At 49.8% G+C, this 20,895-nt stretch overlaps 1 protein-coding gene across 1 annotated transcript in view; it reads left to right on the forward strand.

Annotated features, from left to right (window-relative positions):
- Positions 1-653: 653 nt before the first annotated feature.
- Positions 654-20,895, forward strand: part of LOC139243665 (ankyrin repeat and fibronectin type-III domain-containing protein 1-like) — a gene marked incomplete at both ends in the record, with an annotated part of 40,768 nt that continues 20,526 nt past the window's right edge. The window contains 6 exons of the mRNA XM_070870818.1: positions 654-784; positions 6,492-6,608; positions 7,541-7,756; positions 10,952-11,118; positions 12,686-12,833; positions 18,938-19,106. Of these exons, the coding sequence (XP_070726919.1) occupies positions 654-784; positions 6,492-6,608; positions 7,541-7,756; positions 10,952-11,118; positions 12,686-12,833; positions 18,938-19,106 (948 nt within the window). The remainder of the gene's footprint in view (positions 785-6,491; positions 6,609-7,540; positions 7,757-10,951; positions 11,119-12,685; positions 12,834-18,937; positions 19,107-20,895) is intronic.

The raw sequence follows: 20,895 nt of genomic DNA on the forward strand, positions 1-20,895 counted from the left end.
CACCACCCCCCCATCCTCACCCCCCCATCCACACATCCCCCCATCCTCACCCCCCCCCATCCTCACCCCCCCCATCCTCACCCCACCCCATCCTCACCCCCCCCATCCTCACCCCCCCATCCACACATCCCCCCATCCTCACCCCACACCACTCCGCCCCCTCCCCCACTGCACCTCACATCACGCTACTCCCCCCAACCCTCCCCACCCCACTCTTCCCCCAACCACCTCACCCACCACTCGCCTCACACTCCTCCCCACCCCACAACCCCCACCCCAGAGGGAAACAAAGAGGAAGGGAGGGAGAGAGGGAAAAGATAGAGAATGGGAGGAAAAGGAGTGCGGGGGAGGAGAGAGAGAACGGGAGGGGAGGAGAGAGAAAACGGGAGGGGAGGAGGGAGAGAATGGGGGGGAGGAGAGAGAGAACGGGAGGGGAGGAGTACGAGAGGAGATTGGCATCACAATAGTCATTGTGTAATGATGAGAAGCAGAAACTCCCGGGGCGAAGGCCGTTCGCAACATCCCCCCCCGCCCGAGAGCCACACGGACTGGGGACTGAAGTGGGGCCCTGAGGCTGGGGGGGTGCAGGGAGGGGCTGTGAGCATCACACACAGGCTGTCTGACCACCTGTATTTCTCTGGTTTCTCTAAGAGGAGTTTACATCGCTGCCATCTTTTATCACAAGGACAACGTCTTGGTCACAAATGACGATCAGATCCCGATCGTGGAGATCGACGATTCCTACTCCAGCTCCATGATGCAAGATTTTCTCTGGTTCACAAAGGTATGTGAAACCAGCCCGAGATAGTGTTGGGTTTTTTAATTCCTTTTCAGTTTTTCATGTGCTGGTTGTGAGCTAAGAAATATGTGTGTAATGTGTGTCTGCCAATGTGTACATCTGTGACTCCGTGTGTGTGTCTGCCTGTGTCTATGCGTGTGTATGTGTCCGTGTGTCAATGTGTGTGTGTGTCTGTGTGCATGTGTGTGTATGTGTGTGAGAGTGTGTGTGTGTGAGAGTGTGTGTGTCTGTGAGAGTGTGTGTGTCTGTGTGAGTGTCTGTGTAAGTGTGTGTGTCTGTGTCTATGCGTGTGTCTATGTGCGTGTGTGTGTCTGTGTGTGTATCCGTATCCGTGTGGGTGTGTGTCTTTGTGTGTGTCTGTATCTGTGGTTGTGTGTGCGTGTATCAGTGTGTGCATGTGTCTGTGTGTGCGTGTGAGTGTGTGTGTGTCTGTGTGCTGTGAGTATGTGTGTCTGTGTGCTGTGAGTATGTGTGTCTGTGTGCGTGTATGTCTGTGTGTGTGTCTCCATCCTCCGCCCGCTCCACGACGACATGCAGGCTGTGATCCTTACTAACAGATCCATTACAGACCCAATCCACGTCCGGACCGGGGTCAAACAGGGCTGTGTCATCGCCCCAACCCTCTTCTCAATCTTCCTCGCTGCCATGCTCCAGCCCACAGTCAACAATCTCCCCGCTGGAGTGGAAGTAAACTACAGAACCAGTGGGAAGCTGTTCAACCTTCGCCGTCTCCAGGCCAGGTCCAAGACCACTCCAACCTCTGTCATCGAGCTACAGTACGCGGACAACGCCTGCGTCTGCGCACATACAGAGGCTGAACTCCAGGACATAGTCGACATATTTACTGAGGCGTACGAAAGCGTGGGCCTTACGCTAAACATCCGTAAGACAAAGGTCCACCTGTCCTCGCCGCACAGCACTGCCCCTCAGTCATCAAGATCCACGGCCCGGCCCTGGACACCGTGGACCACTTCCAATATCTCGGGAGCCTCCTATCAACAAGAGCAGGCATCAACGACAAGATCCAACACCGCCTCCAGTGCGCCAGTGCAGCCTTCGGCCGCCTGAGGAAAAGAGTGTTTGAAGACCAGGCTCTCACCACCGAGCTCATGGTCTACAGGGCTGTAGTAATACCCGCCCTCCTGTATGGCTCAGAGACATGGACCATGTACAGTAGACACCTCAAGTCGCTGGAGAAATACCACCAACGATGTCTCCGCAAGATGCTACAAATCCCCTGGGAGGACAGATGCACCAACATTACTGTCCTCAACCAAGCCAACATCCCCAGCATTGAAACACTGACCACACTTGATCAGCTCCGCTGGGCAGACCACATAGTTCACATGCCAGACACGAGACTCCCAAAGCAAGCGCTCTACTCGGAACTCCTTCACGGCAAACGAGCCAAAGGTGGGCAGAGGAAACGTTACAAGGACACCCTCAAAGCCTCCCTGATAAAGTGCAACATCCCCACTGACACCTGGGACTCCCTGGCCAAAGACCGCCCTAAGTGGAGGAAGTGCATCCGGGAGGGTGCTGAGTACCTCGAGTCTCATCGCCGAGAGCATGCAGAAATCAAGCGGAGGCAGCGGAAGGAGCGTGCGGCAAACCAGTCCCACCCTCCCTTTCCCTCAACCACTGTCTGTCCCACCTGTGACAGAGACTGTGGTTCTCGTATTGGACTGTTCAGTCACCTAAGAATCATGTTACGAGTGGAAGCAAGTCTTCCTCGATACCGAGGGACTGCCTATGATGATGATGATGATGATAGTGTGTGTGTGCCTGTGTGTGTGAGTGTGAGTGTGTGCCTGTGTGTGAGTGTGAGTGTGTGCCTGTGTGTGAGTGTGAGTGTGTGCCTGTGTGTGAGTGTGTGTATGTGGTATGTACCTGTGAGTGAGTGTGTGTGAGAGTGTGTGTGTCTGTGTCTGTGTGTGTCTGTGTCTGTGTGTGTATGTGTATGTCTGTGGTTGTGTTTGTCTATGGTGTGTCTGTATCTGTGTGTGTGTATGTGTGTTTGTCTGTATGTGTGTGACTGTGATTCTCGTATTGGACTGTACAGCCACCGAAGAACTCATGCTAAAAGTGGAAGCAAGTCTTTCTCGATTCCAAGGGACTGCCTATGATAATTGTGTGCCTGTGTCTGTGTGTGTGTGTCTGTGTCTATGTGTGTGTGTGTGTCTATGTGTGTGTGTGTGTGTGTGTGTCTATGTGTGTGTGTGTCTGTGTGTGTGTCTATGTGTGTGTGTGTGTGTGTATGTGTGTGTGTGTCTGTGTCTATGTATGTGTGTGTCTATGTGTGTGTGTGTGTGTGTATGTGTGTGTGTGTGTGTGTGTCTATATGTGTGTGTGTGTCTATGGGTGTGAGTGTGTCTATGTGTGAGTGTGTCTATGTGTGTGTGTGTCTATGTGTGTGTGTGTCTATGTGTGTGTGTGTGTGTGTGTCTATGGGTGTGTGTGTGTGTCTATGTGTGAGTGTGTCTATGTGTGAGTGTGTCTATGTGTGTGTGTGTCTATGTGTGTGTGTGTGTCTGTGTGTGTGTGTGTGTGTCTATGGGTGTGTGAGTGTGTCTATGTGTGTGAGTGTGTGTGTGTGTGTCTATGGGTGTGTGTGTGTGTCTAAGGGTGTGTGTGTGTGTGTCTATGGGTGTGTGTGTGTGTCTATGGGTGTGAGTGTGTGTGTGTGTGTGTGTGTCTATGGGTGTGTGTGTGTGTGTGTGTGTCTATGGGTGTGAGTGTGTGTGTGTGTGTGTCTATGGGTGTGTGTGTGTGTCTATGGGTGTGAGTGTGTGTGTGTGTGTGTCTATGGGTGTGAGTGTGTGTGTGTGTGTGTGTGTGTGTGAGTATCCTCATTGAATAGTTACATGGGATCCAGCAGAAGAGGCTGACCGGGCCGATCTGTGACACTGGAGGACAAGGTCACTGGTCCCCCCCGAGCTCGCTGCACTCCCCACACAACACGGCTCACATCACTCACATATTGTAACATGCCCCAAACCCGCTCAAAAAGGAAGTGAAGGCCTATTTGGGAGGGGATCGGCAGAGGGTCATGCCCATCAGTTGGAGAATTTAGACCTTGAATATGCTTTGCTGATGGGAGAGTGTAAATGTGAGAGATGCTCTCTCCCTCTCATCCTCCTGGGCCACAGTAATGGAGATACTTCCAAAGGCTGAGGGGTTTGGATCGAGTAAATAGGGAGAGACTGTTTCCAGGGGCCGGAGGGTCAGTAACCGGGTAACCAGGGGCCGGAGGGTCAGTAACCAGGTAACCAGGGGCGGGAGGGTTGGTAACCAGGTAACCAGGGGCGGGAGGGTTAGTATCCAGGTAACCAGGGGGTGAGGGTTGGTAACCAGGCAACCAGGGGCGGGAGGGTTAGTAACCAGGTAACCAGGGGCGGGAGGGTTGGTAACCAGGTAACCAGGGGGGGGAGGGTTAGTAACCAGGTAACCAGGGGGTGAGGGTTGGAACCCAGGTAACCAGGGGCGGGAGGGTTAGTATCCAGGTAACCAGGGGGTGAGGGTTGGTAACCAGGCAACCAGGGGCGGGAGGGTTAGTAACCAGGTAACCAGGGGCGGGAGGGTTGGTAACTGGGGGCAGGAGAATCGGTAACCAGGTAACCAGGGGCGGGAGGGTTGGTAACCAGGTAACCAGGGGGTGAGGGTTGGTAACCAGGTAACCAGGGGGTGAGGGTCAGTAACCAGGGGTCATAGATTGAAGGTGATTGGGATAGAACCAGAGGGGAGATGACAATGTTTTACACGGTGAGTTATTGTGATCGGGAACGCACTGCCTGAAAGGGTGGTGGGAGCAGGTTCAATGGCAGCTTTCAATGGGAATGGAGAAATACTTCATAAAATCATAGAATGGTTACAGCACGGAGGGAGGCCAGTTGACCTGTCGAGCCCATGCCGGCTCTCTGCAAGAGCACCTCAGCCAGTCCCACTCCCCCGCCTTTTCTTCATAGCCCGGCAATTTTTTTTCTTTGAGGTCCTTATCCAATTCCCTTTTGAAAGCCACAATTGAGTCTGCCTCCACCAGCTCAGGCCGTGCATTCCAGATCCTAACCACTCGCTATCCACAAGTTTTTCCTCATGTCGTCTTTGGTTCTTCTGCCAATCACCTTAAATCCGTGTCCTCTGGTCCTCGACCCTTTGGCCAATGGGAACAGCTTCTCTCGATCTACTCTGTCCAGACCCCTCATGATTTTGAACACCTCGATCAAATCTCCTCTCAACCTTCTCTGCTCCAAGGAGAACAACCCCAGCTTCTCCAGTCTATCCACGTCACTGAAGTCCCTCATCCCTGGAACCATTCTGGTAAATCTTTTCTGCTCCCTCTCTAAGACCTTCACATCCTTCCTAAAGTGTGTTCCCAGAATTGGACACAATACTCCAGTTGCGGCTGAACCAGTGTTTTATACAGGTTCAGCATCATTTCCACACTTTTGTACTCTATACCTCTATTTATGAAGCCCAGGATCCCGTAAGCTTTTTTAACCACTTTCTCAACCTGCCCTGCCACCTTCAACGGTTTGTGCCCATATACCCCGGGGTCTCTCTGTTCCTGTACCCCTTTAGGATTGTACCCTTTAGTTTATATTGCCTTTCCTCATTCTTTCTACCAAAATCTATTACTTCACACTTTCCTGCGTTAAATTCCATCAGCCACGAGCCCGCCCATCCCACCAGCCTGTCTGTGTCCTCCTGAAGTCTATCACTACCCTCCTCACTGTTCACTATATTTCCAAGTTTTGTGCCATCTGCAAATGTTGAAATTGTGCCCTGTACACCCACATCCAAGTCAGTAATATATATCGAGAAAAGCCGTGTTCCCAGTACCGACCCCGGGGAACACCACTGTATACCTTCCTCCAGTCCGATAAACAACCGTTCCCCACTACTCCCTGTTTCCTGTCACTGAGACAATCCCGTATCCAGGCTGCCATTGTCCCTTTTATTCCATGGGCTTCAACTTTGCTGCAAGCCTATTATGTGGCACTTTATCAAACGCCTTTTGGAAATCCATGTACACCACGTCAACCGTATCACCCTCATCAACCCTCTCTGTTATCTCATCAAAACACTCGATCAAGTTAGTTAAACACGATTTGCCTTTAACAAATCCATGCTGGCTTTCCTTAATTAATCCACACGTGTCCAAGTGACTGTTAATTTTGTCCCTGATTACTGTTTCTAAAAGCTTCCCCACTCCCGAGGTTTAACTGACCGGCCTGTAGTTGCTGGCTTTATCTTCACCCCTTTTTTGAACAAGGGTGTAACCTTTGCAATTCTCCAGTCCTCTGGCACCACACCGTTTCTAAGGAGGATTGGAATATTACGGCCCGTACATCCGCAATTTCTTCCTTCCCTTCCCTCAGCATCTTAGGATGCATCCCATCCGGTCCTGGTGACTTATCTACTTTAAGCCTTTCTAATACCTTCTCTTTATCAATTTTTATCCCATCTAGTATCTCCTCTACCTGTTCCTGCACTACTTGAAAGAGCAGGGGGAGTGGGACTGATTGGACCACTCTCTCACAGAGCCGGCACAGGCTCGATGGGCCGAATGGCCTCCTCTGTGCTGTATCATTCTATGATATGGCTAGGATTTCTCGCAGCGCGTTAACCCAGGAGAAGCACAGCTATCCGTTCCAGAACCTTCCTCAGCACTAAACATGTCTGTTTCTTTCAGCTATCTTGCACATGGGAAGAGGTCAGGTGGTTGCGGCAGAACCTATCAGCTTCCGTGTCCTCCTCCTCAGCACTGCAGGCACGACACAAGATGCTGAGCGCAGCAGCCCATTTACAGGTCAGTGGCCCCGGGGGGAGGGGCATTATTGACAGGAGCTCCATTGAGGTCCCAGCTCAGGCACATTGTCCAACTGTGTCCCAGCTGGCTGACTCATGGGCAGAGTGTCGAGGGAGCTTTACTCTGTATCTAACCCCTGTACCTGTCCTGGGAGTGTTTGATGGGACAGTGTAGAGGGAGCTTTATTCTGTATCTAACCCCCTGTACCTGCCCTGGGAGTGTTTGATGGGACAGTGTAGAGGGAGCTTTACTCTGTATCTAACCCCCTGTACCTGCCCTGGGAGTGTTTGATGGGACAGTGTAGAGGGAGCTTTACTCTGTATCTAACCCCCTGTACCTGCCCTGGGAGTGTTTGATGGGACAGTGTAGAGGGAGCTTTACCCTGTATCTAACCCCCTGTACCTGCCCTGGGAGTGTTTGATGGGACAGTGTAGAGGGAGCTTTACCCTGTATCTAACCCCCTGTACCTGCCCTGGGAGTGTTTGATGGGACAGTGTAGAGGGAGCTTTACTCTGTATCTAACCCCTGTACCTGTCCTGGGAGTGTTTGATGGGACAGTGTAGAGGGAGCTTTACTCTGTATCTAACCCCCTGTACCTGCCCTGGGAGTGTTTGATGGGACAGTGTAGAGGGAGCTTTACTCTGTATCTAACCCCCTGTACCTGCCCTGGGAGTGTTTGATGGGACAGTGTAGAGGGAGCTTTACCCTGTATCTAACCCCCTGTACCTGCCCTGGGAGTGTTTGATGGGACAGTGTAGAGGGAGCTTTACTCTGTATCTAACCTGTTGGGTGTAACTTGGGGCAAGGTGTAATGTCTCGGTCCCACTGGAAGTTTGACTTGATTCCAGCTGTCCAGTGAGCGCACTGACTGATGTAATGGTGTTCTGATGGAGTTGTCTGACTGTAGCTTATGGCACACTGTCTTCCTGCAGACCTTACTCGGCACCCAGAACCTGGGCAAAGTTTACTACGAGCCCATCAAAGACCGACACGGCAACATGCTGCTGGTGACAGTGAGGGAGCTGGAGAGCCAGTACTCCTTCATCAATGGCAAGTGGATCCAAATCTGCAAGTTTCAGAGCCAAAGAAAGTCATTGTCCACCCCAGAGGAGCCAACAGCACTTGATGTGTTACTGATAACGATCCAGGTTTGTACCACTCGTCTGCTCAGGGTCTACTTGGCAGAGTTGGATTAAACATTGACCATTAACCTGGAGGAACCTAGCTTAGAGTTTCGCTGCACAGATAGCCAGAAGGTTTGCTCTTGTGAAAGCTTGTAAGAATCCCGGGTGAATGTGATTGGGCTCATTTCAGCTCAGTTCCCCTTGCCAATCGGCTCAAACAACTCACAATCAAACTAAAATAGCATTCAATGCTCAATCTGTCTCCAGCAAGCAAAACTAGAACTGGGAGAAGAAATGGACATTTTAATCTGATGCTGTATGGCCCCTGAAGGGATTGAGACACATTGTTCTGGTAGTGGAACCTGCCCTGGGAGTGTTTGATGGGACAGTGTAGAGGGAGCTTTACTCTGTATCTAACCCCGTGCTGTACCTGACCAGGGAGTGTTTGATGGGACAGTGTAGAGGGAGCTTTACTCTGTATCTAACCCCGTGTACCTGCCCTGGGAGTGTTTGATGGGACAGTGTAGAGGGAGCTTTACTCTGTATCTAACCCCGTGCTGTACCTGACCAGGGAGTGTTTGATGGGACAGTGTAGAGGGAGCTTTACTCTGTATCTAACCCCGTGTACCTGCTCTGGGAGTGTTTGATGGGACAGTGTAGAGGGAGCTTTACTCTGTATCTAACCCCCTGTACCTGCCCTGGGAATGTTTGATGGGACAGTGTAGAGGGAGCTTTACTCTGTATCTAACCCCGTGCTCTACCTGCCCTGGGAGTGTTTGATGGGACAGTGTAGAGGGAGCTTTACTCTGTATCTAACCCCCTGTACCTGCCCTGGGAGTGTTTGATGGGACAGTGTAGAGGGAGCTTTACTCTGTATCTAACCCCCTGTACCTGCCCTGGGAGTGTTTGATGGGACAGTGTAGAGGGAGCTTTACTCTGTATCTAACCACCTGTACCTGCCCTGGGAGTGTTTGATGGGACAGTGTAGAGGGAGCTTTACTCTGTATCTAACCCCGTGCTCTACCTGCCCTGGGAATGTTTGATGGGACAGTGTAGAGGGAGCTTTACTCTGTATCTAACCCCCTGTACCTGCCCTGGGAGTGTTTGATGGGACAGTGTAGAGGGAGCTTTACTCTGTATCTAACCCCCTGTACCTGCCCTGGGAGTGTTTGATGGGACAGTGTAGAGGGAGCTTTACTCTGTATCTAACCCCCTGTACCTGCCCTGGGAGTGTTTGATGGGACAGTGTAGGGGGAGCTTTACTCTGTCACTAACCTGCCCTGTGAGCTGGAACACATTATCCCCACACCTGTATAATGCAATGGGGAGCAGCATGGCATGAGATTTATTCTCCTCACCCCCTCCAGTAAATAATCCAATCATATTCTCAGCATGGGTCGTTAAACGAAGCCTCCCCGCCTAGCTATACCTTCCACCACTTGCCCCGCCCACACCGCCGTGGTGGCGGTATAGCTCTCATCACCAAATCACAATGTGGTCTGTCCCCTTACTCCTCCGGCACTTTCTCCCCCTTTGAGCATCTTACATTCCATCCTCTCGCCTCATTTAAAATTCTGGTTCTCGCCCGCCCACCAAGTACCATAAAAATGTATCACTGAGATACCCTCACTGCTTTCCTCCCACTGTCTCTGCACCAAGCGACTTCTCATCCCTAGTGATTTCAACCTCCATCTCAATTCATCATGCTCTCTCCTCGGAGTTCACTATCCTCCCTTAATCTCTCCCTCCATGTAAACTCCCCAACCCATATTCACAGCACCCTCTCCACCTTGCCATCTCTCGTGGCCTCGCTACTCCCATCGTGTCAATCGCAAATAAAACCATGTCTGACCACTTCCTCGTATCGCTCTCCATCCATATCCCCCTTGCATCCCCACCCCCAACCCCAACTCTACCGCCTTCTGTGTCCGCTTCTGGTGAACTCTCTCCCGACTCTCTTACAACTGCACCGTGAACTCCCAACTGGCCAGCCTTTGATTCTCCATTCACCAGGACATTTCTGTAGCCACCAATCTGTCCAATCACACCCTCACCACCGTCTTTGATGCCCTACTTATTAAGACCATTCCTCTCTCACCCTGGCCGTTCCCCCAGTATGGCCCTCATCTTCGCTCCTTTAAGTCCAAGGGACGCAGACTTGAACGGATATGAAGGACAACTGTTTTAGCCATTCACTGCCAGATCTGACTGGACCACATAAAGCATTATTGGGTCCTACTCCTGTCTTCCAAAACTGCTCACTATTCCAGGATCCAGTTCAGGATGAGCAGAAACTTTCTCCGATTGAATATTGGGAAGACCGAAGCCATTGTTTTTGGTCCCCGCCACAAACTCCGTTCCCTAACCACTGACTCCATCCCTCTCCCCAACTTCTGTCTGAGGCTGAACCAAACGTTTCACAACCTGGGCATCATATTTGACTCTGAAATTAGCTTTCGACCATATATCCACAGCATAACTAAGACCACCTATTTCCACCTCCGTAACATCGCCCGTCTCCACCCCTGCCTCAGCTCATCCGCTGCTGAAATCTTCATTTATGCCTTTGTTATCTCTAGACTTGACTATTCTAATGCATTCCTGACTGGCCTCCCCATTCTACCCTCCATAATCTAGAGGTGATCCAAAACTTGGCTACCCAATTCCCGCTCGCCCATCACCCCCTGTGCTCGCTGACCTACATTGGCTCCCAGTTAAGCAATGCCTTGATTTCAAAATTCTCATCCTGGTTTCCAAATCTCTCCATGGCCTCGACCCTCACTATCTCTGTAATCTCCTCCAGTCCCACATCCCCCCGAGATGTCTGCGCTCCTCTAATTCTGCCCTCTTGAGCATCCCCGATTATAATCGATCAACCATCGGTGGCCGTGCCTTCCGTTGCCTGGGCCCCAAGCTCTGGAATTCCCTCCCTAAACCTCTCCGCCTCTCTATCACTATATCCTCCTTTAAGACTTACCTCTTCAACTGCCCTAATTTCTCCTTATGTGGCTTGGTGTCAAATTTTTTGTCTCATAATACTCGTGTGAAGCTCCTTGGGCTGTTTCACTATGTTACCTGCGTTATATAAATACAAGTTATTATTAAAACATTGTTGAATATTTCAGTGCAGTGGGAGTGTTAATTGCTGGCTGTGTCCTGTTGACCCAGAGGAACAAATCGCCCCAGAACACTGACATTTTCTCCCTCGGTCTCATGCAGGATGTCCTGGCCTATCACAAGAGGAGTCAGCAGAGGCTGAACCCCGGGCTGTATTTAGGCTACTTGAAGCTCAGCAGTTCTGTGGATCAGATCAAGGTGCTCGTTCCTTACAAGTTGCCCAACATCCTTTGCCACATTAAGGTGCGAGACAACAGCAATGTTTCCAGGTAGGTCCACTCACTCAAGCTGCCCATTTCCCTCAATCAGTTCGAGGAATTATCCCCCTTTTCCTCATCACAGGAATTCTCCCAATCCCAGTCTATCGGAGAAAATCAAATCTCCTATAATTACAATTCTTTTTAATGCATGGCTCTCATTTGTGCAGATTTCCTCCTAAATTGCGTTTGGCACTTTATGATCTATTTCCCCGTAGTGTTACCGATCCCGATTGTCTCCATTCAGACCCAAAGGGATTGTGTTTCAATGGCTGTGTGCCACAGCACACATTGCCCTGTCGTTACCATGGTCTCCATGGTTACAGGAACCTCATTGGCTCAGTCAGTACTGGAGCTGAATAATAAAAATCACCTGAATGTATATTGTACAAAATAGTGGGTTGGAAGGGGGGGGGGGGGGGTAGAGGGGGAGGGGGGGATATGGGGGGTGAGGGAGGGATATGGGGGGTGAGGGAGGGATATGGGGGGTGAGGGGGGGAGTACAGTATGGGGTACAAGGGGGGAGTACAGGGGGAGAGAGCAGGCGTATGGGGGGGGGGAGTACAGGGAGGGTACGGGTGGGATACAAGGGGGAGTACAGGGGGGGAGTATGGGGGGGGTACAGGGGGGAGTACGGGGGGAGGGTACAAGGGGGAGTACAGGGGGGGGAGAGCAGGCGTATGGGGGGGGGAGTACAGGAAGGGTACGGGTGGGATACAAGGGGGAGTACGGGGGTGGAGTATGGGGGCGGTACAGGGGGGAGTACGGGGGTGAGGGGGGTTACAGGGGGGGGCGTGAGAGGAGGGGCTGCTTGTTGGATCTGAGGCCTGCACACCAGCATCCTCACCAGTCGTGTTTTCAGGGACTGTACCTCAAGTAAGGGCCGTCCCAGTGGGCTGTCCATGTGCTGAAATCACTCCTGCAGCATTAGAGAGCAGGCATTGTCCAGAGGAATATCTTTGGCGTTGGGAAAGAATGGCAAAGTGAGGGAACGGTGCTGGGATCACAACGCTGCTCTAAAACCAGTGCAGCCAACACACTGCTAGCACTTGTCATCCTGCACTGACATCGTCCACCCTGGGTACAATGTTCCCACAGATTCTAATCTATAAATCTGAGCAGAGACTGGAGAAGCTGGAATTGTTCTCCTGAGAGCAGCGAAGGTTAAAGGAAGATTTAATAGATGTGTTCAAAATAGAGAAAGGTTTTGATAGAGTAAATAAAGAGTAGCTGTTTCCAGTGGCAGAAGGATCGGTAACCAGAGGACACAGATTTAAGGTGATAGGCAGAGAATGAGAGGGGTAGATGAGAAACAATTATTGACAGAGCGAGTGATTATGATCTGCAATGTGGTGGGAACAGATTCAGTGGTAACTTTCAAAGGGCAATTGGTGAAATAGTTGAAGGGGAAAAAGTTTCAGGGCTGTGGGGAAAGCGCAGGGTGTGGGACTGATGGGATCGCTCTCACACAGCCAGCACGGGATCGATGGGCCCAATGGCCTCCAGCAATTCGATAACTCTCCAGGAGAACCTGTGGGCTGCGATGCTCTGCGTCTCATTTGTGGTTGTTTGTTTGCAGGGAGGAATGGGAGTGGGTGCAGAGGATGGCGGACTTCCAGTCGCTAAGTGCTGTGCGGGACACCCCAATTGCACAAACCATGCTCTTCTTCGAGCTCCAGGCAGCAGTGAAAGCTTTGCTCAGGCAAATCAACGTACCTCTGCACCAGGTACTGTGATCATCCTCTGCAGCATCATAACCACAGAGCCACTGTCACTGGAGCTTCATACAAGGAATCATCAGAATCCAGCAACGAAACACAAAAAAACACTGCTCATCAACGGGTACAATCCACACCCCACACCGTAACACTGATATACCCCTCACTGAAACACTGATATACTCCTCACCGTAACATTGATATACCCCTCACTGAAACACTGATATACCCCACACTGTAACACTGATATACCCCTCACTGTAACACTGATATACCCCTCACTGAAACACTGATATATCCCACACTGTAACACTGATATACCCCACACTGTAACACTGATATACCCTTCACTGCAACACTGATATACCCCTCACTGTAACACTGATATACCCCTCACCGTAACACTGATATACCCTTCACTGTAACACTGATATACCCTTCACTGTAACACTGATATACCCCTCACTGTAACACTGATATACCCCTCACTGTAACACTGATATACCCCACACCGTAACACTGATATACCCCACACCGTAACACTGATATACCCCACACCGTAACAATGATATATCCCACACTGTAACACTGATATACCCCACACTGTAACACTGATATACCCCACACCGTAACACTGATATACCCCACACTGTAACACTGATATACCCCACACTGTAACACTGATATACCCCACACTGTAACACTGATATACCCCACACCGTAACACTGATATACCCCACACTGTAACACTGATATACCCCACACTGTAACACTGATATACCCCACACTGTAACACTGATATACCCCACACTGTAACACTGATATACCCCTCACTGTAACACTGATATACCCCTCACTGTAACACTGATATGCCCCTCACTGTAACACTGATATACCCCTCACTGTAACACTGATATACCCCTCACTGTAACACTGATATACCCCACACTGTAACACTGATATACCCCTCACTGTAACACTGATATACCCCACACTGTAACACTGATATACCCCTCACTGTAACACGGATATACCCCACACTGTAACACTGATATACCCCTCACTGTAACACTGATATACCCCACACTGTAACACGGATATACCCCACACTGTAACACTGATATACCCCACACTGTAACACTGATATACCCCTCACTGTAACACGGATATACCCCACACTATAACACTGATATACCCCACACTGTAACACTGATATACCCCACACTGTAACACTGATATACCCCACACTGTAACACGGATATACCCCACACTATAACACTGATATACCCCACACTGTAACACTGATATACCCCTCACCGTAACACGGATATACCCCACACTGTAACACTGATATACCCCACACTGTAACACTGATATACCCCACACTGTAACACTGATATACCCCTCACTGTAACATTGATATACCCCTCACTGTAACACTGATATACCCCACACCGTAACACTGATATATCCCTCACTGCAGCACTGATATACCGCACACTGTAACACTGATATATCCCTCACTGTAACACTGATATATCCCTCACTGTAACACTGATATACCCCTCACTGTAACACTGATATACCCCTCACTGTAACACTGATATACCCCACACTGTAACACGGATATACCCCACACTGTAATACTGATATACCCCTCACTGTAACACTGATATACCCCTCACTGTAACACTATATACCCCACACTGTAACACGGATATACCCCACACTATAACACTGATATATCCCACACTGTAACACTGATATACCCCACACTGTAACACTGATATACCCCACATTGTAACACTGATATACCCCTCACTGTAACACTGATATACCCCTCACTGTAACACTGATACACCCCACACTGTAACACTGATATGCCCCTCACTGTAACACTGATATACCCCTCACTGTAACACTGATATACCCCTCACTGTAACACTGATATACCCCACACTGTAACACTGATATACCCCTCACTGTAACACTGATATACCCCACACTGTAACACTGATATACCCCTCACTGTAACACGGATATACCCCACACTGTAACACTGATATACCCCTCACTGTAACACTGATATACCCCACACTGTAACACGGATATACCCCACACTGTAACACTGATATACCCCACACTGTAACACTGATATACCCCTCACTGTAACACGGATATACCCCACACTATAACACTGATATACCCCACACTGTAACACTGATATACCCCACACTGTAACACTGATATACCCCACACTGTAACACGGATATACCCCACACTATAACACTGATATACCCCACACTGTAACACTGATATACCCCTCACCGTAACACGGATATACCCCTCACTGTAACACTGATATACCCCTCACTGTAACACTGATATACCCCACACTGTAACACTGATATACCCCTCACTGTAACACTGATATACCCCTCACTGTAACACTGATATACCCCTCACTGTAACACCGGATATACCCCACACTGTAACACTGATATACCCCTCACTGTAACACAGATATATCCCACACTGTAACACGGATATACCCCACACTGTAACACTGATATACCCCACATCCCTCATTGTAACACTGATATACCCCTCACTGTAACACTGATATACCCCACACTGTAGCACGGATATACCCCTCACTGTAACACTGATACACCCCACACTGTAACACTGATATACCCCTCACTGTAACACTGATATACCCCTCACTGTAACACTGATATACCCCACACTGTAACACTGATATACCCCTCACTGTAACACTGATATACCCCTCACTGTAACACTGATATACCCCACACTGTAACACGGATATACCCCACACTGTAACACGGATATACACCCACATCCCTCACTGTAACACTGAAATACCCGACACTGTAACACGGATATACCCCGCACTGTATAACACGGATATACCCCACATCCCTCACTGTAACACTGATATATCCCACACTATAACACTGATATACCGCACACTGCAACACTGATATACCCCACACTGTAACACTGATATACCCCACACCCCACACTGTAACACTGATATACCCCACACCTCTCACTGTAACACTGATATACGCCACACCCCTCACTGTAACACTGATATACCCCACACTGTAACACTGATATACCCCACACTGTAACACTGATATACCCCACACCCCACACTGTAACACTGATATACCCCTCACTCCTCACTGTAACATTGATGTACCCCACGGCCCTCACCTTAACACTGATATACCCCAAACCTCTCACTATATCTCTGATATACCCCACACAACTCACTGTAACACTGATATACCCCACATCCCTCACTGTAACACTGATATACCCCACACCCCTCACTGTAATACTGATATACCCCACACACCTCACTGTAACAATGATATACCCACACCCCTCACTGTAACACTGATATACCCCACACCCCTCACTGTAACACTGATATACCCCACACCCCTCACTGTAACACTGATATACCCCACACAACTCACTGTAACACTGATATACCTCACACCCTTCACTGTAACACTGATATACCCCACACCCTTCACTGCAGCTCTGATATACCCCACTCCCCTCACTGTAACACTGATATACCCCTCACTGTAACACTGATATACCCCACGCCCCTCTCTGTAACACTGATATACCCCACGCCCCTCACTGTAACACTGATATACCCCACACCCCTCACTGTAACACTGATATACCCCACACCCCTCGCTGTAACACTGATATACCTCACACTGCTCACTGTAACACAGATATACCGCACACCCCTCACTGAGCACTGATATACACCACTTCCCTCCCTGTAACACTGATATACCCCACACCCTTCACTGTAACACTGATATGCCCCACGACCCCTCACTGTAACACTGATATACCCCACACCCCTCACTGTAACACTGATATGCCCCACGACCCCTCACTGTAACACTGATATATCCCATCCCCGTCACTTTCACACACTGATATGCCCCGCATCCCTCATTGTAACACTCTGATGACTGTGTGGGTATGTGTGTGTGTGTGTGGGTTTGGGTGTGGGTGTCTGAGTAGGTGTGTGTGTATGTGGGTGTGTGTGCGTGTGTGTGTGTGAGAAAGAGTGTGTGTGTTTGCGTGAGTGAGAGTGTATGGTGTGTGTGTGTGGGGTGGGTTTTTTGTGCGTATGAGTGTGTATGTGGTGTGTGTGTGTGCTCGTGAGTGTGTCTGTGGTGTGTGTGAGTGGGGTGTGGTTGTGCGTATGAGTGTGTGTCTGTGGTGTGTGTTTGTGTATGTGGAAGTTTGTGGGGTTTGTGTGTGTGTGTGTGTGGGGGGGGGTGTGTGTGGGTGTGTGTGTATGTGAGTGTGTGGGGGTTGTGTGTGGGGGGTTGTGTGGGTGTGTATGTGTATGGGGGGGCGGTGTGTGTGTGTGTGTGTGTGTGTGTGTGTGTATGTGTGGGGGGGTAGGTTGTTTGTGTATGTGTTTGTGTGTATGTGTGGGGGGGGGGAGGTTGTTTGTGTATGTGTGTGTGTGTGGGGTGTGTGTGTGTGGGGGGGAGGTTGTTTGTGTATGTGTGTGTGTGTGGGGTGTGTGTGTGTGTATGTGTGGTGGGGGTAGGCTGTTTGTGTATGTGTGTGTGTGTGTGTGGGGTGTGTGTGTGTGTGTGGGGTGTGTGTGTGTGTGTGGGAGTGGGGGGTGGGTGGGTGTGTTGTATGTGTGTGGGGCTGGGTGGGTGTGTGTCTGCGTGTGTGTAGGTGGGTGTGTGTGTGTGTGTGTGTATAGGTGTGTGTGTGTGTGTGAGGTGTGTGTGTGTAAGTGGGTGTGTGTGTGTGGGGGGTGTGTGTGTGTGTGTAGGTGGGTGTGTGTGTGTGTGTGTGTGTGGGGTGTGTGTGTGTGTGTGTGTGTGTGTGGGAGTGGGGGGTGGGTGGGTGTGTTATATGTGCGTGGGCCTGGGTGGGTGTGTGTCTGCGTGTGTGTAGGTGGGTGTGTGTGTGTGTGTGTGTGGGGTGTGTGTGTGTAAGTGGGTGTGTGTGTGTGTGTGGGGTGTGTGTGTGTGTGTAGGTGGGTGTGTGTGTGTGTGTGTGTGGGGTGTGTGTGTAGGTGGGTGTGTGTGTGTGTGTAGGTGGGTGTGTGTGTGGGGTGTGTGTGTGTGTGTGTAGGTGTGTGTGTGTGTGTGTGTGTGTGAGGGAGTGGGGGGTGGGTGTGTGTGTGTGTGTGTGTGGGAGTGGGGGGTGGGTGTGTGTATGTGTGTGTGTGTGTGGGAGTGGGGGGTGGGTGTGTGTATGTGTGTGTGTGTGTGTGGGAGTGGGGTGTGGGTGTGTGTATGTGTGTGTGTGTGTGGGAGTGGGGGGTGGGTGTGTGTATGTGTGTGTGTGTGTGTGTGGGAGTGGGGGGTGGGTGGGTGTATGTGTGTGTGTGTGGGAGTGGGGGGTGGGTGTGTGTGTGTGTGTGTGTGTGTGGGAGTGGGGGGTGGGTGTGTGTATGTGTGTGTGTGTGTGTGGGAGTGGGGGGTGGGTGTGTGTATGTGTGTGTGTGTGTGGGAGTGGGGGGTGGGTGTGTGTATGTGTGTGTGTGTGTGTGGGAGTGGGGGGTGGGTGTGTGTATGTGTGTGTGGGGTGTGTGTGGGAGTGGGGGGTGGGTGTGTGTATGTGTGTGTGGGGTGTGTGTGGGAGTGGGGGGTCGGTGGGTGTGTATGTGTGTGTGGGGTGTGTGTGGGAGTGGGGGGTGGGTGTGTGTATGTGTGTGTGTGTGTGTGTGTGTGGGAGTGGGGGGTGGGTGTGTGTATGTGTGTGTGTGTGGGAGTGGGGGGTGGGTGTGTGTATGTGTGTGTGGGGTGTGTGTGGGAGTGGGGGGTGGGTGTGTGTATGTGTGTGTGTGTGTGTGTGTGTGGGAGTGGGGGGTGGGTGTGTGTATGTGTGTGTGGGGTGTGTGTGGGAGTGGGGGGTGTGTGTGTTATATGTGTGTAGGTGGGTGTGCGTGTGTGTGTGTGTGTGGGGTGTGTGTGGGAGTGGGGGGTGGGTGTGTGTATGTGTGTGTAGGTGGGTGTGCGTGTGTGTGTGTTTCTGCAGTGTTTCTGATGAATTGATTTGTGAATTTCCAGGCGAAGCAGTTCCGTGTGTTCACGCAGGAGGTGCTGGAGCTCGGTCACAACGTTTCCTTTATCCTGCTGCTGCCCTCCTCCGACTCGGTCTGCACTGCTCCTGGACAAGTTAATCCTCACAACCCTCGCTCCAGCTTTCTCAACCTCCCACTGCAGATGTTTGAGCTGGGTATGTGGAAAGCTCTGTTTACATAGAGAGTGTTCACCAGTCACATCCCGCAATACGCCATTGACAGTAGAGAGGAGCATGCGGGAGAGTGGTGTGCAATGCTAGTTTTTACGGTTGTTTAATATTTGCTTCTGCTATTTTTTCCATGTGATACTGGCGGCTGTGTCTGGAATGCGTTGAGTCGCTCGCATGTGGCCTGAAGTGGTGCTGGCCAAACCCACGGAATACCGTGCCCTATCTAATTAATACCGCACACAGTCCAATTAATACCGCACACAATCTAATTAATACTGCGCCCTGTCTAATTAATACCGCGCCCTGTCTAATTAATACCGCACACAGTCCAATTAATACCGCACACAATCTAATTAATACTGCGCCCTGTCTAATTAATACCGCAACCTGTTTAATTAATACCGCGCCCTGTCTAATTAATACCGCGCCCTGTCTAATTAATACCGCACACAGTCCAATTAATACCGCACACAATCTAATTAATACTGCGCCCTGTCTAATTAATACCGCAACCTGTTTAATTAATACCGCGCCCTGTCTAATTAATACCGCGCCCTGTCTAATTAATACCGCAACCTGTTTAATTAATACCGCACACAGTCTAATTAATACCGCACCCAGTCTCAGTAATGCCGCACACAGTCTAATTAATACTACACCCTGTATAATTAATACCGCACACAGACTAATTAATACCGCACCCTGTCTAATTAATACCGCACACAGTCTAATTATACCGCACCCAGTCTCAGTAATGCCGCACACAGACTAATTAATACCGCACCCTGTATAATTAATACCGCACACAGTCTAATTAATACCACACCCTGTATAATTAATACCGCACACAGACTAATTAATACCGCACCCTGTATAATTAATAACCGCACACAGTCTAATTAATACCACACCCTGTATAATTAATACCGCACACAGACTAATTAATACCGCACCCTGTATAATTAATACCGCACACAGTCTAATTAATACCGCACCCTGTATAATTAATACCGCACACAGACTAATTAATACCGCACCCTGTATAATTAATACCGCACACAGTCTAATTAATACTGCACCCTGTATAATTAATACCGCACACAGACTAATTAATACCACACCCTGTATAATTAATACCGCACACAGACTAATTAATACCGCACCCTGTATAATTAATACCGCACACAGTCTAATTAATACTGCACCCTGTATAATTAATACCGCACCCTGTCTAATTAATACCGTACCCTGTCTAATTAATACCGCACCCTGTCGAATTAATACCGCACCCAGTCTCAGTAATGCCGCACCCAGACTTATTAATACCGCACCTTGTCTAATTAATACCGCACACAGTCTAATTAATACTACACCCTGTATAATTAATACCGTACCCTGTCTAATTAATACCGCACCCTGTCTAATTAATACCGCACCCAGTCTCAGTAATGCCGCACACAGACTTATTAATACCGCACCTTGTCTAATTAATACCGCACACAGTCTAATTAATACTACACCCTGTATAATTAATACCGCACACAGACTAATTAATACCGCACCCTGTCTAATTAATACCGCACACAGTCTAATTAATACCACACCCTGGATAATTAATACCGCGCCGTGTCTAATTAATACCATAGCCTGTCTAATTAACACCGCACACAGTCTAATTAATACCGCACTCGGTCTAATTAATACCACACCCTGGATAATTAATACCGCGCCGTGTCTAATTAATACCGCAGCCTGTCTAATTAATACCGCACAC

Source organism: Pristiophorus japonicus, unplaced genomic scaffold (genome assembly GCF_044704955.1).
Source record: "Pristiophorus japonicus isolate sPriJap1 unplaced genomic scaffold, sPriJap1.hap1 HAP1_SCAFFOLD_1806, whole genome shotgun sequence".
Lineage (NCBI taxonomy): Eukaryota > Metazoa > Chordata > Chondrichthyes > Pristiophoridae > Pristiophorus > Pristiophorus japonicus.